The sequence below is a fragment of the Podarcis gaigeae genome (assembly GCF_964106915.1).
Source record: "Podarcis gaigeae genome assembly, chromosome: 15".
Taxonomy (NCBI): domain Eukaryota; kingdom Metazoa; phylum Chordata; class Lepidosauria; order Squamata; family Lacertidae; genus Podarcis; species Podarcis gaigeae.
The window spans coordinates 40,860,293-40,883,752 of NC_139692.1; the positions used below are offsets into that span (position 1 = coordinate 40,860,293).

General features: G+C 46.5%; 1 protein-coding gene across 5 annotated transcripts in view; it reads right to left on the bottom strand.

The window, feature by feature from the left end:
- INTS2 (integrator complex subunit 2) overlaps nucleotides 1–22,599 on the bottom strand; it is a 31,188-nt gene extending 8,589 nt beyond the window's left edge. For 2 of the 5 annotated variants that reach the window (XR_014558460.1, XM_083715023.1), the window contains exons 1-19: nucleotides 22,484–22,599; nucleotides 20,626–21,158; nucleotides 20,254–20,392; nucleotides 19,046–19,148; nucleotides 18,597–18,710; nucleotides 17,130–17,260; nucleotides 16,163–16,336; nucleotides 14,752–14,978; nucleotides 13,054–13,179; nucleotides 11,764–11,835; nucleotides 11,492–11,606; nucleotides 11,291–11,359; nucleotides 9,942–10,076; nucleotides 8,327–8,503; nucleotides 7,266–7,374; nucleotides 5,662–5,766; nucleotides 4,449–4,613; nucleotides 2,635–2,836; nucleotides 1,911–2,036 (exon numbers count right to left, since the gene is read on the bottom strand). Coding sequence is in view for 4 of the 5 variants with exons in the window: in XM_083715023.1 (XP_083571149.1) it covers nucleotides 1,911–2,036; nucleotides 2,635–2,836; nucleotides 4,449–4,613; nucleotides 5,662–5,766; nucleotides 7,266–7,374; nucleotides 8,327–8,503; nucleotides 9,942–10,076; nucleotides 11,291–11,359; nucleotides 11,492–11,606; nucleotides 11,764–11,835; nucleotides 13,054–13,179; nucleotides 14,752–14,978; nucleotides 16,163–16,336; nucleotides 17,130–17,260; nucleotides 18,597–18,710; nucleotides 19,046–19,148; nucleotides 20,254–20,392; nucleotides 20,626–20,918 (2,582 nt within the window). In the remaining variant the exon portion in view is untranslated. The other 3 variants (XM_083715026.1, XM_083715024.1, XM_083715025.1) reach the window with 3 other exon arrangements.
- Nucleotides 22,600–23,460: the final 861 nt, after the last annotated feature.

The window sequence follows — 23,460 nt, forward strand, 5'->3', positions numbered from 1 at the left end:
TTCACTCTGAGGGGCCACATTCCTTGCTGGGAAACCTTCCAGGGGCCACATGCCAGGGATGGCAGGGCCAGAGGCAAAAGTGCATGAAGCAGTGAATAGGACAATCATTATCATCATCATCATCATCATCATCATCATCATCACATTCATTGTTGTGATTGTTGTTTAGTCGTTTAGTCGTGTCCGACTCTTCATGACCCCATGGACCAGAGCATGCCAGGCACTCCTGTCTTCCACTGCCTCCTGCAGTTTGGTCAAACTCATGGTGGTAGCTTTGAGAACACTATCCAACCATCTCGTCCTCTGTCGTCCCCTTCTCCTTGTGCCCTCCATCTTTCCCAACATCAGGGTCTTTTCCAGGGAGTCTTCTCTTCCCAAAGTATTGGAGCCTCAGCTTCAGGATCTGTCCTTCCAGTGAGCACTCAGGGCTGATTTCCTTCAGAATGGATCGGTTTGATCTTCTTGCAGTCCATGGGACTCTCAAGTGTCTCCTCCAGCACCAGAATTCAAAAGCATCAATTCTTTGGCGACCAGCCTTCTTGATGGTCCAGCTCTCACTTCCATACATCACTCCTGGGAAAACCATGGCTTTAACTATATGGGCCTTTGTTGGCAAGGGGATGTCTCTGCGTTTTAAGATGCTGTCTAGGTTTGTCATTGCTTTTTTCCCAAGAAGCAGGCGTCTTTTAATTTCGTGGCTGCTGTCACAATTTGCAGTAATCCTGGAGCCCAAGAAAGTCACAGGCATCATGTTCATATCACAGCTTTGTTCAAGGAGCTTGAGGTGGTTGTACACTGTTTTCCTCGGATTCTTCCTCACAACCACCCTGTGAGGCAGGTCAGGCTGGGAAGGAGGGACTAGCCTACTCACCCAGCTAGTTTCATGGATGAGTGGGGATTAGAACTCTAGGATCCCAAGACCTAATGGCCAACACTCTTAACTTTTACACCACCATTGGCTGTAAGCCCCCCCAATCTCTCAATTTAGGGAAAAAAGATCAGAGTTCAAGGACCCGTTTCCAGTCACTCAGAAAAGGATATGCAGCAAGGTCAGACAGAATCTCAAGGGCCAGACAGAGAGGCCAAGGGGGCCTGAGATTCCCCATCCCTGCTGTAGGTTATTAGCTAGGGATCTGAAGTGAAGCAAACCATGAGCTCCGGGTCAGGTGACACACCGAGCCAAACTATGGCTTAGCTCACAGCAGCACCAAGACCAGAAAAGGGTGAAAGTGAGTGCAACCGCCTCTCCAGGGATTCTCACGTTTGAGTGAAGTCATTGATGGTGACAGCAGTCAGGAAATTAAAAGACGCCTGCTTCTTGGGAGGAAAGCAATTACAAACCTAGACAGCATCTTAAAAAGCAGAGACATCACCTTGCCAGCAAAGGTCCATATGGTAAAAGCTATGGTTTTCCCAGTAGTGATGTATGGAAGTGAGAGCTGGACCATAAAGAAGGCTGATCGCCGAAGAATTGATGCTTTTGAATTCTGGTGCTGGAAGAGACACTTGAGAGTCCCATGGACTGCAAGAAGATCAAACCAATCGATTCTGAAGGAAATCAGCCCTGAGTGCTCACTGGAAGGACAGATCCTGAAGCTGAGGCTCCAATACTTTGGCCACCTCATGAGAAGAGAAGACTCCCTGGAAAAGACCCTGATGTTGGGAAAGATGGAGGGCACAAGGAAAAGGGGACGACAGAGGACGAGATGGTGGGACAGTGTTCTCAAAGCTACCAGCATGAGTTTGACCAAACTGCGGGAGGCAGTGGAAGACAGGAGGGCCTGGCGTGCTCTGGTCCAGGGGGTCATGAAGAGTCGGACACGACTAAACGACTAAACAACAACAGTGTTCCATGCAAACCAGCCCTCAGTGAAAGAAGCCAAGAGTGGGGCTGGAGGAGGACTGCTTACCTGTGGACTCTCTGGTCACATCTTAGCACAATCAACGGGTCAATCATCAGGTCCTTCTGAGTGTATTTCTGTTGTCTGACTACGTTATTGGACGGCTGCAAGGCGTTCGCCGTCATCACCCACAACCTACGGGAAAATAAGGGCCGTGAAGTCTAAGCGGAGCTGGAAGCAAAAGCCATGTGAGGCAAGCTGGGAGAGTCAAATTTTACCCCATCGAAGCCTAACATTAAAGTGGTATGGTGATGCTTCTGAACAGCCGTGGCTTTCCCCCAAAGAATCTTGGGAAGTGTAGTACAGAGATACCACCAACCCCTCTGGGAATTGGAGCTCTATGGCAAACTACATTTCCCAGGATTCTCTCGGGGAAGCCAGGACTGTTTATAAAGTGGTGTGATACTGCTTTAAATGTATAGTGCAGATGGGGTCTGAGGAGCAAGTCCAAAGTTAAGATCAGAGCATAATCAAGAATAGAGAAACACACCGGAGATCGGGAAGGCCTTGTGGGCCAAGCAAGGATAATCTGCAACAGGAAGCCCTGAATACTTCCTTTCCAAAAGGACCCAATGGACTGGGTGGGCTGAATCAGCCAAGGGCTAGAAGACATTTCACTGAGGTCACCACTACTTGCAGTTTTGGTGGCTCACCACATGAGGGAGCTGCACACGGAGACATGCAAGATGAGACTAGAGTGGCCCCCAAGAGCAGGACCAGGGCCTCCTCCTACCTCCGAGGCATGACAGTGTTCAAGGCCATCCAAAGCCTGTTGACGGTCTGAAGGATTCGCCGAGGGATTCCCGGGTAGAGCAGCTGGTTCATGTTGGACGTCAGTGCCTCCGCGTAAGGGATCAGCTCTCCAGCCGAGAGGAGCGTCAAATGCTCCAGAATCTGCAGCACTTGCGTGTGATTTGCTTGCAGCGCTGAAAATGCTGAACGAAATTAAGTTTCACCTATCATCATCATCATCATCAAATTTAGTACCTGCCCTTCATCAGCAAGTCCCAGTAGATTGCAACAATTTAAAATTCAGAATTTAAAACACAGAATCGCAGAGTCCCCCAAAATAAAAAGGTAAAGGGTAAAGGGACCCCTGACCATTAGTCCAGTCGGGGCCGACTCTGGGGTTGTGGCACTCATCTCGCTTTACTGGCCGAGGGAGCCGGCGTACAGCTTCCGGGTCATGTGGCCAGCATGACTAAGCTGCTTTTGGCGAACCAGAGCAGCGCATGGAAATGCCGTTTACCTTCCCCGCCAGAGCGGTACCTATTTATCTACTTGCACTTTGACGTGCTTTTGAACAGCTAGGTTTGCAGGAGCAGGGACCGAGCAACGGGAGCTCACCCCGTAGCAGGGATTCGAACCGCCGACCTTCTGATCGGCAAATCCTAGGCTTTGTGGTTTAACCCACAGCGCCACCTGCGTCTTATACACGATGGCGTAAATTGCCATGTTGGCACTTTGCGATAAATAGGCGGGTTTGGGGTTGCAGTTTGGGCACTCGGTCTCTAAAAGGTTCACCACCACTGCCTTTGACCACTTTGCTTGAAGAATAGCCTTACCCCACACGTGATCACTCAGCCCCGTCAGTCTGCTGAACTGGCATTTCTTCAAGCACTGTATAATGTTCTGCATTTGTGAGGAATCAACCTCTTAGTGTGGCAACCCGTTAGTGCAGAACTCCCTGCCTATTGATATTAGGCAGGTACCACCATTGTACTGTTTCTCATGTTTAGAGCAGCGGTAGGCAACCTAAGAGCCGGGGGCCGGATCCAGCCCAATTGCCTTCTAAATCCGGCCCACGGATGGTCCGGGAATCAGCGTGTTTTTACATGAGTAGAATGTGTCCTTCTATTTAAAATGCATCTCTGGGTTAATTGTTGGGTATAGGAATTTGTTCATTTTCTTTTCCAAAACACAGTCCGGGCCCCCACATGGTCTGAGGGACGGTGGACCGGCCCCCTGCTGAAAAAGGTTGCTGACCCCTGATCTAGTCCAACCCCCTGCAATGATCCTTTCGCCCAACGTGGGGTTTGACCCACAACCCTGAGAGTCTCATACTCTACCGAGATAAAATATATTGAGCTGCATGAACCTTTTCCAATCTAGCTGGTTCCAATAAGAACTGTAATGTTTAATAAATGGTGCCTAAGCTTGCATTTTTTCCCTTCTCCCTTCTCCCTCCTCCCTTTTTCCTTTTGGGTCAGGTCTTTTTGGGGACTAGCTGGCTGCTGATCTTTGTCAGCCGCTCTGGGCTTCGTTAACAATAAACGAAGATGGTGTACCAAGTAAAAAGTTTCTGCAAACAAACAGCTTAACAACTGAATCCTTTGCAGTTCTGAAAAAATGTACCTGTTTTTGACTTACTCTTGGGGTGGTCCTGTTTGGTTTTAGTGATTTCATATTTTAATGGCCACTGGCTCCAAAATATATAAAATCTGACTGTCAGACAACGGGGCTGTGCTGGGTAGAGAGGATTGTGGGGGTCCAGAAAACCCCACAGAACACTGACCAAATGCAGTTTCATAGGGGGAGGCACCTTACCCTCTTGAAGCTGCTTGGGGGAGTGTTTCTTGGCCGCGTCCGTCAACAGCATCCTGCGCAACAAAGCATCCGTCCCTGTGATGTGCTCCTCACAAATCCAGTCATCCACGATGGAAAGGTGGGGATAGTTGGTCGCCAGGAGCCGGAGGAGGGCCGAATGTAAGCCTTCAAGAGAGGAGAGAGACAGAATGTTTTAAGGTTGAGGGCGGAAAAGAAAAATGACAAGTGTGACAACTTATTTAAACATTTCATTGGTTATTTATTAATGGCAGTGAGAATATCAATAGCCAGAAATGGGAAAGAAGCAAAGGGTTTAAATCAGGCATAGGCAAACTCAACCTTCCAGATGTTTTGAGACTACAGTTCCCATCATCCCTGACCACTGGTCCTGTTTACTAGGGATGATGGGAGTTGTAGTCCCAAAACTTCTGGAGGGCCGAGTTTGCCTATGCTTGGTTTAAATGTACAAAAATGGGGAATTGCAAACTCAGATGGACTATGCCAAAATGGCAAAGCTGACTGGAAAACTCAGGAACCAAGAGGATAAAAGCTTGATGAAAGAATGGGGAAAATTTATAACGTATCTAAGAGACCACTGTAAGCAGATGGAAATATTGGCAGGATTCTGATTTCGCTTATAGTGTAACAATTACCATGAACAATATGGATTAATATAAAAGTTAAGAGTTTGGAAGAAGATGCAGTTTTAAATGTTTAAAATGGGACTCCATGGAAGGGGTGGGGAAGTCCTGAGATTCAGAGAAATTTCTGTACAGTATACGGTTATATATTTGGATTTTTATAACTTTGTATTGGAAATATCAAAGAAAAATTATTTCAATACAATACAATAAAATAATAACATTAAATAACATTAAATAAAAGTACAAAAATGGCAAAACCTAATCTGGGAGATGGCACTTTCAAAAAAACTTTGTGCGGCTAGAGGGCAAAAGAAACCCTGAGAGACTTCTGTGATGGACTGCTGTGATGGACAAATTTATCCAGCATACTCAACAGGACAAATAATACCTGTTGCATTCCACAATATGCAGTTTCATTGGTGTCATATTTTATTGCTAATGACATTAGCCATTTTCAGACTCTCTTCATTTCAGCGTCTTTATGAGCTTTATCATTATTATTTAGATCCCAAACAGAGGCTTGTTTCTCCTGCGCACACAACCTCCACAAACTTTCAAGACAGACAAACCTCCCAACTCTTGCTGCAGCCCTTGGGCCTGCCGGATGAGATACTTGATCGGGATCTGGTCCATCAACGCCGGGGAGTAAGACTTGGGTTTCCTCTGCATGGCAGCTGTGAAAGAGACAAGGAAAGTCGCCTGCCGGTCAGTCAAGAACTACAGCTGATCAAATGGCAATCATTCAAGACAAAATATTACAGCTATTCAGGATTCTAGCCACTTTATCTGCCCTGATACTTTACTTTACTTTACTTTATTTACTTTATTTACTTTACTTCATTTATGAAAGTAATTATATACAGTTAAATCAGAAAAAAATATCAAAGCGGTTTGCAACATTAAAAAGACAAAAACCATACCAATAAAAGCATTACAAGGGTTACAAACAAAAGCAAAAAAAAGTTAAAAGCAAGCTTCAGATTTAAAACGGTGTCATACCACATGAAACAGCTAAAAAATCCTGGGAACTGTACCTTGAGTTCTTTGGAGAAAAGATTGGGGTGGGGGGAGTATTAAGTAAATAAATGACTTTTAAGGATTCTGGGAATTGCTATAACTCTCCACTCCCCACTGAGAGCGACAATTCCCAGAGTGCTTTAACAATCCATCTCTTCCTAGGGAATTCTGGGAATTGGACATGGGATGGAGCAGAGCGACCTCTCCCTTATGCTTTGGAAGGGGAAGCAGGAAGCCAGACTGGGGGAAGCTGAACAGGAGGGTGAAAGCCTGCTGCCTAGAATCAGGTGCCACATTTGCAGATGGGAGCAGGCCCACCAGCCCAGACGGAGTGTACGCTTATAATCCTGACATCCCCAAAAGGCGAGAGGGTCTTGAAATTGAATGCCCAACACCTTGTCTTTAAAACCTTGGTGGTGGGTGCACCGCAGTGGCTGACTGGGGCTTCTTTGTTGCTTCTGTCCGGCTCAGAACTGCTTGCCTTGCTCCCAAACTCCTGAGCCCTGTGTGTCTGCTGCTGGGCCTGCCTGAATGAAGATCTCTTTCCTACTTCAAATCTTCATGTGAGTGTTGGGTGGGAGCCAGGACAGCCACATCTAGAGGGCCATAGGTTCTCTGCCCCTGCATGAAGGAGCTAACGAACCAGAGGGCCATGTATGGTTAGGTTAAGAAATGAATGAATGAATGAATCTTTATTTGTGTCAGGCCTTGGCCATAGCAATAAAACAACAATAGGATATACAAAGAATAGAAATAAAAAGTCAATTATATAAAATACATTTTAGGGTTTTGAAACAACCCAAGTTATATGGAGGTGCAATTGTTTGAATATATAGTGATATACCTTCCACTCTTCCCCTCTTTATTCTCTTTTTACTTTTATTTTATTCTATTTCATTTCATTTTATTATTACTATTATTAGAATTTATATGTCACCTATACCTGCAGGTATCAGGACAGTTCACAGGTAAAAATATAAAAACACAAAGTACAAAATAAAAATAAATAAAAACAACTGAACTATTCTAAAATAAAAAAGGAAACAACCTAAGTTATGAAACGATCCGACTGGAGACATTTGCTCATATATTCTCAGCTACTTAGAGCCTGCTGAAAACTCACGCTGTCCTGCAAACATTACATCCCAACACGTACCCAGGGTCTTGGAGCTGGCTAGGATTGCCTCTTCGTAAGACAGAATGTAATACAGGACGAGAAGTTGGGCTGTGATTCCGTAACGCTGATTCAGGCGAGCGTTCTCTCCCTACGTATGAAAAAGGCACAGAAGACACAAGGCGCATTCATATAGGAGAGCACAGGGTGATGTCTTGCTGGACTACAACTCCCATCATCCCAGGCCACCACTGGCCATGCTGGTGGGATGGGGATGGGAGCTGGGAGGCCCAGCAATATCTGCAGGGCCAAAGGTCCCACCCCAGCCTTGCATTAAACTTAAAGCCAGACCCCTGAGTTTGCTTAGTACTGTGGCTTGGGCCTACAACTGAGGAGCGAGTATTAGCCTGCTAGGAATTCAGCACCATAAATAATCCTAGATACAGGAGGGCACGTTCTTCGTTTTGCCATCAGCTGCTACGGAAGGCGGATTCACCAGGCTGCCTTGGCGAGTGCCGAAAACGGCTCGGTCGGCACGACAACCCATTCTCTTCTACACGGCCCACTTTATAGGGACGGAGGATCTCAGATTTTTTTCTCTGCACTTGGGGAATGCAAATGAATTCAGCATCTCAGTTTTAATGGCAGACTCCAGACTTAAGGTCACAGAAAAATATAAGCCATCAGAATTGTTACTAAACGGGGGTCAGAACTGTTAGAGAGAAGGATATTGTTGTTATCGTTATTTTATTTCTTGCCTTTTTTGCCCTGCCTTTCTTCCAAGGAGCTCAAGGTGGTGTAGGTGCTTCTCTGCCTCCTCATTTAATAATTTAAGAAGCATTCTAAGTCAAAATTATCATTTTAAAAACTATTTCCAATTTGCTATACTATTTTTAAAAGGAACTGTGTTCCCCCACCCCACCTGCTCCTCCATGGTTATTTCTGAGAACCCTAAACTGTATTTGATGTTTACAGTCCGTAGAACAAATAAAGTGAAATTATAAAGCCAGATACAACATCACACACACACACACACACACACACACACACACAGAGAGAGAGAGAGAGAGAGAGAGAGAGAGAGAGAGAGAAATTAGCTATACCCCCATTAGTCCTTCAAAAACATTCAAGATCTCCTGCTCTGTGATTGGCTGATTTGTGGCTTCCGGGTTGGATTTTGATGCCGGTGTGAGGACAGAGTTGATGTAGACATCGATCAGGGGGAGTAACTGAGGGTGGAGCGGAGTGGTGGTTTCACACAGCTGCCTATAAATCCAGTCCTTCAAAAAACCAAAAAAGGAGAGTAAACTTAGTATTTCAAGTCTTGGCTAAGTAAAGAGGAAAATGAACCCAACTCCTTTCATACTTAATGAATAGCTAGTTTGCCCTGCAACCCCCAAGGTCTCTGAACTAGAGATTCTGGGGTTCGAACCCACAACTTTTGGCGTACAAATTGTGTGCTCAACCATTCAGCTCTGCTTTATCTCACCTGAGGTCATTTGTCCCCCACAGTTCCCTCTAACTGCCAGCAGAACTCCAGAAGTCTGCTCAAGAGCCTTCCCCAGCCATGTCTGGTGAAGCCAGGAATTTGAACCCAGGACCTTCTGCATGCAAAGTATGCAGACAGAGGAAGGCAGGTGAAGACCACCTCAGGGCCTGCTCCAGTTGGACTACCTCCTCACCACTGGGTGATCTACCATCAATGGTTACGTGGGACACATTATAATGTGTCTGTGCTAGGTTAAAAATTGTGTTGTGTTTTTAAAATATGCCATTCAATGTGGCACCTTGGTAGGATTTATATCCTGAAAGGCGAGGTATAAAAATAATTGCAGTAAGTAATAAAAAAGAATGCTCTACATTTTGAGCTACAGGCTGCCGAGACCATATAACACAGGTCCTGAAAGACCTACATTGGCTCCCAATACGTTTCCGGGCACAATTCAAAGTGTTGGTGCTGGCCTTTAAAGCCCTAAATGGCCTCGGCCCAGTATACTTGAAGGAGTGCCTCCACCCCCATCATCCAGCCCGGACACCGAGGTCCAGCTCTGAGGGCCTTCTGGCAGTTCCCTCACTGCGAGAAGCAAAGTTACAGGGAACCAGGCAGAGGGCCTTCTCGGTGGTGGCACCCACCCTGTGGAACACCCTCCCACCAGATGTCAAGGAAATAAACAACTATCTGACTTTTAGAAGACATCTGAAGGCAACCCTGTTTAGGGAAGTTTTTAATGTTTGATGTTTGTGTTTTTATTATTCTGTTGAAAGCCACACGGAGTGGCAGGGGAAACCCAGCCAGATGGGCAGAGTATAAATGATTAATTATTATTATTACTATTAAACCGTGTCAGGTTATTAGGTTCATCAGAGCTCAGCACTGTCTGCTCTTAACAAGTGGCTCTCTGGGGTTTTCAGAAAGGGCTTTTTCTGAGTCCTACTGCCTTGAAAAATAAAGCAATATCCCAGTCTTAAGGGTTCTGAATTGAGGACTGGTTTAAACAGGAACATAGGAAGCTGCCTTATAGCAAGTCAGACACCTTGGTCCCTCTAACTCAGTGCTGTCTACACTGACTGGCAGCAGCTCTCCAGGATTCCAGACAGGGGAGATTTTTTCCGGGGATTGAACCTGGGACCTTCTGCAGGAGGAAAGCGAGGGCTCTGCAAGCCCCTTTGTCCCTTCCGGATGCAAGAGAGTTTGGTCCCGCAGACGCAGTCACCCACCTTGATGGAGACTTTGTGCTTAGTGAAAGAGCGGCTCCGGAGAAGCTGGTAGATGCAGTGGATGGGCAGGAATCCGGTGATGTTGGCGCTGAGGTTTCCCGTGACGGCCACACGGACTGCGTGAGCTGTGACCACCTGGGACGGAGAGAGGCCTTGACTTCATTAACCTTTCAGAAACGGAACAGCAGAACAGCGCCAACAGGGAAGGAAGAACACATGGAGCAGAGCGCCATTCAACTGTATCTAGGAGCACCAGGAAATCAATTTAGGTTCATGGTTTTCAGTTGGCCTACTCGGAGCAGAACTCAGCAAGTTGGGACTAGTGAGATCTCCTTCCCCCTCAGCCGCTTCAATGTGCAGAACTGGCCCTGTTACAGCTGCCCCATAATACTCATGGAAGCACCTGCACTTTGAAACTCCCTGCCTATTGACGTCAGGAAAGCCCATCGAGACAGGTGAAATGTTGACATGAGTTTTAATCAGGTTTTTAGCTTATTGTTGATTTTACTTGTTTTTTGAATGTTTAAAAGTGTTTCTGCTGATCATTTCACCATTTTATTCTTCTGTAAACCACTTTGAAGGGGCTGGTGTTTTTTTGTTTTTACAATCAAGCATTCATTTCATAAATGTTATGAAATAAAATAAATTCAGTCAGAAAAAAACCTTCAATTTCATTATTGACCCAGTGAGATTTTGCTCACCTGCCCACACCACATTCCCGAACTGGATTTATCATCCTGGACTGCTCAAAAGATGTTGCAATGGCCTCAGCCCAGTATACCTGAAGGAGCGTCTCTTCCCCCCTTCAGGTATACTGAGGTCCAGCGCCGAGGGCCTTCCGGCGGTTCCCTCCCTGCGAGATGTGAGGTTACAGGGAACCAGGCAGAGGGCCTTCTCGGTAGTGGCACCCGCCCTGTGGAACACCCTCCCATCAGATGTCAAGGAAATAAACAACTACCTGACTTTTAGAAGACATCTGAAGGCAGCCCTGTTTAGGGAAGTTTAATGTCTAATGTCTTTTAAAAAATTATGAGCTGTAAGCTGCCCAGAGTGGCTGGGGAAACCCAGCCAGATGGGCGGGGGATATATAATACAATTATTGTTGTTGTTGCTGCTGCTGCTGCTGCTGCAATGCAGCCCTGTCATTTACTTCCCCAGAAGTAAAGAGGAAGAAACAAGAGAGGAGGGAGGGGTAGGATGAGAAGGGAAAATAGCTGGAAGAGCCGGGGTAGAGTGGGAGTAAAGGAAAGGAAGGAGAGGTCTGAATAGACAGAAAAACAGCAGGGCAACTTTTCAAAGGCGTTTTGCAACAGAGCCACACAGACTGAGCATGGAATGGGCTGGGTCACCTGTTCCGTGAAAATCTCCTGCGTGAAGATGGTCTTCATGCGGCTCAGAGAACTCGGCTTAATAACAATCTGAAACAAAAGGGTTACATGTGTAAGAACATAGAAAAGCTTGCTGGATCAGGCCAACGGCCCATTACGTCCAGCCTTCTGCAGGAGGAGAAAGCAAAGAAGGACGCCACTGCACAAGGCAGGAGTGCTTACCTTCATCCCCAGAGTAGAGCAGACCAAGTCGATGATAGCGCTGAGCTGGTTGCTATGGAAATACATGGCAACCAAGAGCAGCATCTCGCCAAAGGATGCTGATACCCCAGAAGTGCTGTTGGAACAGGAGACGGGAGGAGGAGGAGAAGAGTTGACAACGAGGACATCATCATCATCATCATCATCATCATCATTATTATTATTTTGAAAACACTTCAGTGGCTGCATAATTTTTCCCAGGGAAAGCAGAAAAAGGCCCGCTCTCTCCTCACCTTTCAAAATAGGCTTCTTCTTTGATCATCCAGCTCAGCCACATCACCATCAGCTGCTCCTGTTCAGGAGTGCTACATAAAAGAAGATGCTCCCGTTATAGATGCAGATGAAAGAGTCAACTAGTCCCCATTGTTTTATGTTATTATACCGAGCCAGGCCATCCCATCAGGTGTCCAGGAGATAAAGAACTACACAACTTTCAGAAGACATCTGAAGCCGGTCCTGGTATTGGGAAGTTTTTAATGTCTGACGTTTTATTATGTTTTAATACGTCTTAGAAGCCACGCAGAGCAGCTGGGGGAACCCAGTCAGATGGGGTGGGGTATTAATTATAATAATACAATAAAAACCTAGCTAGGAAACTAGAAGGGCAGTGACTTCCCCTCCCCCACTTGATCCCAAATATTAAAAAGGGTAGGTGATGGTTGACTGACTGATGCAGGGAAGGCGTTTCATAGCGAGGCACTACAACCAATCACCCCAAAAGCACTATCATCTGCCTAGCTTCAGACAGCAGAGGAATCTAGAACAGTATAGGCCCTGCCTCTCTGACACCAGGGAAGCTCAGCCAATGGAAGGGACTCTTCTCCTTGCCTCCTTTATTATTATTATAAATATTCTGTTGGTAGCCACCCAGAGTGGCTGGGGAAACCCAGCCAGATGGGCAGGGTATAAATATTACTACTACTACTACTACTACTACTACTACTACTACTACTACCTTGCCCCTCTGTGACATAAGGGAATACCTGCAGCTTCACCCCATCACCCACAATCCTGCACACGGCAATAACTCTGCAATAAAACCAACTGCCTTCTTCCATCCAAACTTCCACCCCTGGGAAAATGCTGGACATTATTAAAGGGTCAACAAGTCCTAAAGGCTTCTGCAAGGCAGGACGTCTAACAGGGGTCAGCAGACTTTTTCAGCAGGGGGCCGGTCTACTGTCCCTCAGACCTTGGGGGGGGGGGGAGACTATATTTTGAAAAAATAATAATGAATGAATTCCTGTGCCCCACAAATAATCCAGAGATGTGTTTTAAATAAAAGCACACATTCTACTCATGTAAAAATACACTGATTCCCAGACAGTCTGCCGGATTTAGAAGGCGATTGGGCCAGATCCGGCCCCCGGGCCTTAGTTTGCCTACCTATGGTCTAAAGTCCTCTGCAGGTGGGAACGGGAGAGCTTCAAAACAATGCTTGGCCAATGTTGTCCCCCCACATTTTCTCTCCCCCCCCCCACCCTGTGACAAAAGGGTTCCTCCGCCTGCCATCGAAAGGGTACCTGACAAGCGTGGAGAAGGCCAGCAGCATGCAGAAGGAGAGCGAGACAAAGCGGACGCCGGCTGGAGTGGCCGGGGGGCGGCTGGTCATGAGCTGGAGCAGCTGCTCAGCCTCCTCGTCCGTCGGCCTGGACACCACCAAGACAAAAGAGAGAGCCCCGCCGTCTCGTCAGGACAAGAAAGCATTTTCCTCAGAGATGCAGGGGGTTGTGGGGCAGGCACAAATATTTATGTGAGTCACAAGCCCTCAATAAAAGTTATCAGCCTGCCAAAGGTTCTTTTCTTGGAAGATTCAGGAGGAACAAAACAAATTTCTGTCACTCAGCGATTCGTTGCAACTGTGGAACTCCCTCCCACAAGAGGAAGAGCACCGGTCACCAACTTGAATGGCTTTAAGAGAGGAATTGGGCATATCCGCAGAGGAAAAGGCCACTGATGGCTATGCTCTGCCTCCTTGATCCCTTCAGAGAGCTATAATTCCCAGAGAGGTTTAACAATCAATCCCTCATCCCAGGGAACTCTGGAACTTGTAGGCCAGTGAGGGGAACAGGGGTCTCCTAACAACTCTCAGGAACTTTAACAGACTACAGGTCCCAGAATTCTTTGGGGGATGCCATTAGTGTTTAAAGTGGTATGATAAAGAGTTTTAAATGTGTGTTGTGGATGGGTCAGCCCCAAACTGTAAGGCAAACGGGGCCCAAATCTGCAAATAACAAGGGTGATTCAGGAGGAACTGCATTGCCCTCATTCCGGGTACTTTAGTAATGATTGCAACTGTTATGTACTGTTTTTGGGGGACAGGAGGCAGGCAGGTGTGGAGGATTCCCTGGTCCTGAATGGGGTAACCGTGCCCCTGAAGGACCAGGTGCGCAGCCTGGGAGTCATTTTGCACTCACAGCTGTCCATGGAGGCACAGGTCAATTCTGTGTCCAGGGCAGCTGTTTACCAGCTCCACCTGATACGCTGGCTGAGACCCTATCTGCCCGCGGACTGTCTCCCCAGAGTAGTGCATGCTCTGGTTATCTCCCGCTTGGACTACTGCAATGTGCTCTACGTGGGGCTACCTCTGAAGGTGACCTGGAAACTACAACTAATCCAGAATGCGGCAGCTAGACTGGTGACTGGGAGCAGCCGCCGAGACCACATAACACCGGTCTTGAAAGACATTGGCTCCCAGTACGTTTCCGAGCACAATTCAAAGTGTTGGTGCTGACCTTTAAAGACCTCAATGGCCTCAGTCCAGTATACCTGAAGGAGTGTCTCCACCCACATAATTCAGCCCGGACACTGAGATCCAGCTCTGAGGGCCTTCTGGCGGTTCCCTCATTGCGAGAAGCCAAGTTACAGGGAAGCAGGCAGAGGGTCTTCTTGGTAGTGGCACATGCCCTGTGGAACGCCCTCCCACCAGATGTCAAAGAGAACAACTACCAAACTTTTAGAAGACATCTGAAGGCAGCCCTGTTTAGGGAAGCTTTTAATGTTTGATGTATTATTGTATTTTAATATTTGGTTGGAAGTCGCCCAGAGTGGCTGGGGAAGCCCAGCCAGATGGGCAGGGTATAAATAATAAATTATATTATTATTATTACTATTATCATGCCACCTGAATGTCTTGGTGAATTATCATCCTTGACGAGTACCATTTTCTTGTGTGTGCTTCTGTACATACAAGCCGACAAAAGAACGCCCAAGGTGCTTACTTCAGCCCTGCGATGCCCATCAGAGCGCAGTAGAGACGCAGGAGGGCGCTGGCTTTGACCACGTGCTCCTCCTTCAGCCCCGAGTACACAGAGACATTGGGCTCCATGTCCGCCTCCGCTTCCTCCGGCACATGCATGCTGCGGACAGTGGGCAGGATCCCCATCAGCTCCAGGAGCAGCTGACGACGCATCTGCCAGAGCACCGAGCTGACCGTCTCCCTCTTCCTCTGCGCAGGAGAAAGGAGGAAACGTCACGAGGCGGCAATCCCAGCAAAAACAGCACAATCCTTTGAAAGGGCCTTAACAGCTTCCTATTCACACTCATTCCCCACCCCGCTTTAGCTTCCCTTAAAAGCTCAAAAAGCACCACACGGGTGGTGCTGTGGTCTAAACCACAGAGCCTAGGGCTTGCCGATCAGAAGGTCGGCGGTTCGAATCCCCGCAACAGGGTAGGCTCCCGTTGCTCGGTCCCTGCTCCTGCCAACCTAGCAGTTCAAAAGCACGTCAAAGTGCAAGTAGATAAATAGGTATCGCTCCGGCAGAAAGGTAAATGGCATTTCCATGCACTGCTCTGGTTCGCCAGAAGCAGCTTAGTCATGCTGGCCACATGACTCTGAAAAACTGTCTGTGGAAGCGGACAAACGCTGGCTCCCTCGGCCTTTAAAGAGAGATGAGCGCTGCAACCCCAGAATCATTCGCAACTGAATTGTCAGGGGTCCTTTTAAAAAGCTCAAAAGTGCTGTAAAGCTCTGTTTTCAAAACAGATATTATTGCTATTGCTAGACTTGCTAGCTATTTGTTACCATTCAAGGGACTTGCATTTAAAAACATAAATACATTATACCATTAACAAATTTCAATGAAACATTGTCAAATTCATACACACACACATACTGTACAGTTCTTTTTAATTCTTAGATTTATATACTACCTATAAAATATTGACAAATTCATATAAAACACAACAGTTCTCTCTCTCTCTCACACACACAAAAACTTTTACATATATAAAAGTTATATATAACTTTTTATTTCTTACTTTTATTTACTACTTTTTCCTTCAAAGAGCTCAAGGTAGTGCATATTATCCTCCCTTCCGCATTTTATCCTCACAACAACCCCGTGAGGTTGCTGGGTGGGGATTCGAACCCTGGTCTCCCAGGTCCAACACTCTACCTATTACACCATACAGTGCTCTCTCTTTGGGAGAACAGCAAGGCTTTAGGTTCCCATGTGAGTCAGAATCAGGGATGGAGCAGAAATTCCAATTCGGTTTGCATTTCGAGCCAAATCCATAAAATTCCACTTTTCCAAAGCAGCATGAGAACCTTCAGAATTCACAGACGTTCTCACAGACATAGCTAATTAAAGCACCAGGACCCCAAGGAACGGAAATGTCAGCAACACTCACCTGCTGCCCATTCCGGATAAAAGTCCCAAACCAAGTCCGGACTTTAGCGTTGGTCCCCAGCAACAAACCACTGACAAAGCAGACGAGATCACTGACACTGTCCTCCGAAGACTCGTTTTTGGTGTGGTCCAGAGTTAAACCAACACCAAGTCCAGGTAAGTGGCACTCTTCCACCTGACCCAAAAGGAAACAGAAAGTGGAAAAAGCCACACATGCTCAGGTGTTTATTCGGCCTTTTACATCTGGGCGCAGGATGGTATTGTCTTTCTCGTGATCAGGCTATGTGTCTTTTGTGTTTTTATACTTGCAAACCTCCTTGTGATCCTCAGACAAAGGGCAGTAAATGAATGTAATAAAAAATATTTAATTTGGAAGGCGATTCCCCCAAGCAGACGTGTAGACACAAAAGGGACAGGAACCAATGACATTTTTTATCTACAGCATTTATACCCTGTCCTAGTTTAAGCAAAAAAGGTTCTCAGAGCAACTTATAAAAATTGGTTCTCTGGCAATCCCTGCACATAATAAAAAAGACACGATGAGCGAGGGAACGGAAAGGAGAGGAAGTATGGGAAAAACAAAGCTCAAGCACAAATTCTTCAAGTTGCAGCGGATGTCTGTGGCAATTGTGGCTGCCTTGCCCTGGATGAGGAGCAGTCCTGGAAGCCCTCTTAAGACCCCTTGACCCACCCAAATATCATATCTAGGAATCAGCAGGTCGCAATGCGCAGGTCCTTTGCTTAGACAGCTGACGATAGTAGTTGTAGCACGGCGTTGATGTCGTTTTGCCTGTTAAAAATACAGCACTGAGCCACTACTTGCATCCAAGAAAGTCACTGGATCTCCCTCCCTCCAAGCCCTGCTCCTTCCTGAACAGCCTGCAGGTCTCCCAGCCATTACGAACACCCCACCAGCAACCCAAAGCTCACTTTCAGTCGGCCCACGCAACTCTTCTGCAAAGACTTACCACCATGCCTCGGACTCTCAGTGCCTGGGCAGGGTTCATCTTGCAGAGTTGGCGGAGAGCCTCTGTCCTGCGGCGGCCTCCAAAGCTTTCCTCGTCCTGCCGCTCGCCGTTCTTGATCAAACCCCTGCACACTGAAACCAGCCAAAGGGAGAGGGGGGTTACTGTGTGTGATTGGTTATGACCCCTGTCAGGGAACTGCCATCGAACAGGGGCAGGAAACAGAGGGGCAGTTGTGTTACAGGGAGCCTCCGAAAATCTTGCGAAGCAGTTCCTCTTTTGGTGATGAGGAATGCCCCACCTCCAGTGGGGAAGACAGGAAAGGACCAGAGGATGCTGGGGGGAGCCTCAGCACCACTCCTGGCCAAGCCGGCCAGGAGGGAAGCATGCCCCTTCCGTTGCCCACCCTGTGCAGAGGTCTAAAGCGCAAAGGAAAAGGCTGAGCGTAACAAGACTTTTGTGTTGGGGGATGTCCCGGAAACAAGCACTCCCGGATTCTGCTAGCGATTGAGGCAGACATGAACTTTGGGTTTCTGCACTGTAAATAGTTTTTGCACTTAACCTAATAAAGCCTGTAAAAGACAGGTCGGAGTCCTGCCTGGTTACTCATGAGCAACCACCTCTGCCATCTGACAACCCCTCAACATTGGACATAAATTGCTTCTCCTTTGCAAAACCCTGTCTATTTTAAAACATTACGACACCACGTCAAAATTTCCTAGCGGCTATTGGTTATTCCAAGACTTGGCAAATTTCTCTTCGGGGGGGGGGGGGGAATCTCACCTAAGCTAAATGTGTTTAGAAGCCAAATTGCTCCTTTGCCATTCGGTCTAATTTTATTTTATGCACAAACCCGGCACTCAGGAGTGTCGGGTACCAAAGGCGTATGCGAATGTCTGGATTTAGTACAGTTGTGCTGGCTGGGGCTGATCTGAGCTGTAGTCCAGAAAACTTCCGGAAGACACACAGTGGAGAAAGTCAATAACAGAAATATGGCTTGTAAAGGAAGAGGAAGCTGCAAATTGCTAATGGCAATTTATGTGCCCCACTGCCATCTATAAAACAGCAGCTGCCAGCAACTGGCCACAACTTCTACCCCAGGTAGCTGGCACTGGTAATAGATAGTGTTTGTGTCTTTGTGTGATTTGAAGTAAAAGAAAGCTGTAAGTTACAGTATACAAGTGAATCTGTTGTAGTGCACAGTGTTCCCCCTACTCAGGGCTCCAGCCAACCATACCCTTTTGCAAAACACTCCGTTTCGACCCACTCCCCTCACCCTGAGTCTATCAGCATTTCCACGCCCACTGAGCATAATGAGTCTGTGTTGGGCGGTTTTTGAGCTTCCCGTATGCCCCTGGGGTCCCCCCAAATCTGCCAAGTCCTCCCCACCTGTGCTTGGGTGGTGCTGTTTCGGCTACACAAAAGGAACCGCATTCAGAGAATGAGTTTGGTATGAATTGTGTAGGTTACCTTCGTTAAAGCTGTCGGGAACATTGGCTACTAAGAGACAGAGGAACCAAGCGCCGTTTTTCACATGCAGCAAAGCTTCAGCCACGTCCACAATAGGCAAGAGCGATGGGAGTTCTGAATTGAAATAGTTTTAAAATATTAGCAACGCCCACCGACAACTTTCAGTCCTGAGAGTCAAATCGGGAGAGCATTTGTGAATACTTCGGGAGAGAAGGAACCTCTCACTGGCAGCAATTGTGGATTTCCTCCCAGTGGAGAGGAAATTTCTTTCTGTGCCATAATAATAATAATAATAATAATAATATCATCATCATCCATCATCATCATATTTATATCCCACCTTTGCTCCAAGGAGCACAAGGTGGCCCCCTCACACAGCTTGGGAACAAGTCATTTATTTGGACTCAATCGGTTTTTAAGAAGCAGTTACGACTTCAAAGAGCACACACCAGCTTGGAGGATGCAGAGGACATCAGCGGCTTCCTCCAAATAAACAGGGCTCTCAAACAGCTCCGACGACTTGAAAAAAAACTCACAGTTGGCCTCAGCCACCTGCAAAGAAAAGTTGTATTTAGAGAGGCTCTTTAAAACAGAACACACACCAGTTGTGAGGCCTGAGAACACCCAGGGAGGGCAGACGTTCAGGCTTGCGGGATCTTCTTTCTTCGTTTTACTGGTAGCCCAAAATCCACCAACCAACTGAAGGCTGGTGCAAAAGATATAGGCTGAATATTAAATAATTCTGAGTCCAGGAAATTTATTCTAACTACCATTTTAAAAAATCCTCAACTGTATTATAAATGTAAATAACCCCCACTTTAGAATTCATATTTGCATTTATTTACAGCACAATGAATTATACAAACATAAATAAAGAATCTTCTGTTTGACCTGCTATAATACATATAGTTCTATTTTTTTCTTCTACTGTTTTCCTTCTTTTAAAAAAACTATAACAAAAAAAACTCCAGTAATGAGATCCATGTTTCAGTTTATCTATTTTATATATATATATAAATTTTTATTAAGTTTTTCTTTAACAAATAAAAAAAATGTTTCAGTTTATCTAATGCTTCTTCAGTTGATCCTGCTTACCCTTAAAAAGACCACACCGTTTTATATGTAGCTGGAACCGTTCTACCAGATTCCCTCCTATTTATAAAACCAACAACCAATCCCAGTTTGCCAAAAAAATTATTGGACCTCTCATTTTGTTTGTTGTTTAGTCGTGTCTGACTCTTCGTGACCCCGTGGACCAGAGCACGCCAGGCACTCCTGTCTTCCACTTCCTCCCGCAGTTTGGTCAAACCATTACTTGGACCTCTGTCATTCTTGGACCTCACACTACTTGAAATTTGTGAGACCACCAAACCTGAACTGAGCTCACAACCCCTTCACGCAAAAATCCACTGATGGTTATTTTACCCACCCCAACTTTATTCATTTCAGCGGTACGCTGGAATTTTGTATTTTTGTGCTAGCAGGGGGAGGATCCTGTCATTGCCACTGTTAAAAAACAACAGGCGAAAACCCCTGCCAAAGTACTTCAAATCAGTCTGGGCACCTGCCAATCAATTCTTTTAAAAGGAAAGAAAAAGAAGAAGAATCTTGTACAAATTAAGAAGTTCCTTAAGGCAGTGGGAGGGAAGAAACTCACCTTGTTCATAATTGCCAGCAGTTCACTAAGCACAAGACGGAGGCGCCGTGGAGAATCGCTGTGTTCAAACTCCAGGGTGAGGCCATGTTGCAGCTGAGACACCAAGATGCTCTCGCCACTACCCCCTCCAAGCTTATGCCTAGCAAGAGGACAGAACACACAGCTGCTCAAGTAGACTGAAGGAGCACATCCCCCTCCAGAAATGCCTCACCCAGGGCTAGAAACTTGTGGCCCTCCAAACACTGCTGGGCTACAACTCCCATTATCTCTGATTATTGGGCTGTGCTGGCTGGGGTTGATGGGAGGCAGAGTGCACACAATATCTGGAAGCCCCCTCAGGTTCCCAATCCCAGGCTTGCTCCTTTTAGTTACCTAAGCTGTTGTTCCTTGTTGGCATCCTGTTCCAAAGCGTGAAAGTCCACAGACAGCAAGGCTACGATGGAGTTGACAGCTTCCACTCCAGAAAGCAAGCGAAGGATCAGCTTTTTGTCCTGGGCCCAGCCCTGACTCTGATCTGCCGGGGCACACAAGGCCATCCGCACCAAGCAAGGCAGCAACAACCGGAGCTCTGGATCACTCAGGGCCGCTAAGCGCACGACGTCTACTTTCTGCATGGCTTCAAAAGCATAAGGGCTGACGAACTGCAGTGCCGAGCAGTCCGCCATTTCCCCAGGTGCCTTGAAACCACAATACCGCAGGAAGCTAAGCCGGGTCAGGTGACAGTCGGATGAAGATCCAAAATTCCAGGAAATTAACTGTTAGTCAGCAGGTGCTAGTATACGGTTAAATATTAGGGACTAGCAGCTTTAGGGCAGGAGGAGTTTTCAGAGGCAGCAGCCTACCTCAACAGATGCACATAGACAAAGAAACGGCTAGTTTCATCTCTAAACACAGGCTGCAATTCCCTGTAGGATAAAACAAATCAAGACAATAAGAATACAATGTGCAAAAGTAACACAGGACTGCAGAACGCTCTCTCATTAGTTTATGTCATGAGTAAATAGCAACCACCTGAGGAACAAAATATACTTTGTCCAATTATCCTAATTTTTTAAGGCCCTAGAATAATCTTTCTCTAATTGTTGTGGTAAAGATGGTTTGTTTAGGGTGATTTACTGGATTCCCCTGAAACTGAGGTGCTGATGCAAGGGCGTGGGGGACTAAGCAAGTTTTCCAGCTACACTAAATGCTTCCTCCCTGAAGCATTCTGCAGAACTCCAAAGCCTTCTACATTTCCCTGACAAAGCTAGTAACAGTATCATTTATGCTAAAAGTTTCCCTTGGAAGGTCAGTGCTACATTCTCTCTAGCCCAAGTCTTATTGTAACTGGTAATAATAATAATGCAATCCTACCCATGTCGATTCAAGAAGGTGCACTGAGTTCCATGGGGCATACTCCCAGATAAATAGGGTTAGGACTGCAGCCAAAGTCTGGACTAATTACAAAAACCTCATTTTCTTCCCCTATTTATCCCAGTCACTGTTTCCCTCCCATTTGTCTCATGTGCCCATCCGTAGATTGTTAACGCTCCTCTCATACTTTGCAAAGCACCTGGATGGAGCTTTATCAATGAAAAGTTATTTTACAACAGCATTTTAAATGAGTACGCAAAGGGCAATCCCCTCCCTCCTTCGGTTAGGGGTGCAAAAAAAGGAGGTGGGGAAATTAGGCAAAGGCTGAGAGGTAGTGTCGCACAGTGGTTAGAAGGTGCCTTCCCCAACCTGGTGCTCCTCCAGACGTTGCTGAACTACAACTCCCATAATCCCTGACCACTGGCCATACAGTGGCTGATGGGAGCTGGAGTCCAACAACACCTGAAAGGCACCAGAAGGGGCAGGCCGAGTTAAAAGTGTCGGACTGGGAAGAGCCACGTTTTAAAATCCTCACCCTGCCATGGATTCCGTTGGCTGGTCATAGCCAAGCCAGCCGTTGTGCCAACCTGACCTACCTCACAGGGCTGTTAGGGAGATAAAACGGGGATGAAAAGAGCCATGTAGGCTACCAGGGGAAATGCGAGGTATCCATAGAATATAATAAACAGATAAATAAATGGCACTGAAGGAGCAAACGCAGGAGAGCGATAGAGGAAACGGGCTGTGCCTAAGGAAAGAACCCAGGAGTCTCAGGTAAATGGGTAAAAGGGGGAAATGGGAACCCAGGTGTCCAAGCCCTACCTAGGAAAGAGAAGCAGACCCACCTGCCCACCCCGACCCAGAAACAACCACACACCTTCGTACACAACCTTATGAGACACTACTTCCGGCAGCGTAGCGTCATTTCCTCCCAACAGTAGTCGGCGCCCAGCAAGCCGGGCAGCGCCCAACTTCCGGCGCGGAGCAGAATGACGACAAAAAGACCCGCCTTCGTGAGGGCGGAAGTGACTTCAATCACGCTCTCCTCTATTTCCGCCCGGAGTTCAGTGTTTTGCCCGCCTGTAAGACAGCAGCAAGGGGCAAGCCCGTTGTTGTTTATTAATGGTCATTTTAAAGTGTTTATGCAAAAACGAGAACTCTCCCAAGGTGACTTAGAAGGGAGAAATGATTCTGGGCTACAGCCAACGTCTAGCATACTCAAGAGTAAAGAGTAGACCCATTTAAATTAACAGGACCGGACTTACGTTGCTTCCTGCATTTCAGTGGGTATGACTTTTAAGTTGGATACGATCCCACTCTAAATGTAACAAAGCTAATAAAAAAGAAGCAAATAAAAAATCAGAAGTAGATGCGGATAACAGCTTGTCATCATTTAAAATTGAGTCATTTTATGTTATTAATATAATTTATTTTACTCGTTTATTCTGTGCCTTATAATCTGTATAAATGTAATGCTAAATGAGAAGGGCAGCAGTCCAGGGTGAGGAGTGTGGAGAGTGGTAGTTGTAAAGATGAGATATCACTCCATTTCCAGTTTATTCCGGAGATAATAGAATGTTCCTAAGGATAAAGGAGCCACACAGGTTCTTTCCATGCGATGGCTAAATTTCAAGTAGCAAGACACTGCAGGAACGAACATCTCAAGGGATCGTGGGTGCCTAAGCCTAAAAGTAGCTGATATTTTTGTCCTCCTTTCAGGCCATCAGGAACTTAAAAGTACTTCATGTATGGACATAATAAAGGCATATTTTAGCACAGTTATGGTGGAACTGTTGCCCTCCAGCTCCTATCCATCCCAAGCAGCATGGCCACTGAGCAGGGATGCTGGAAACT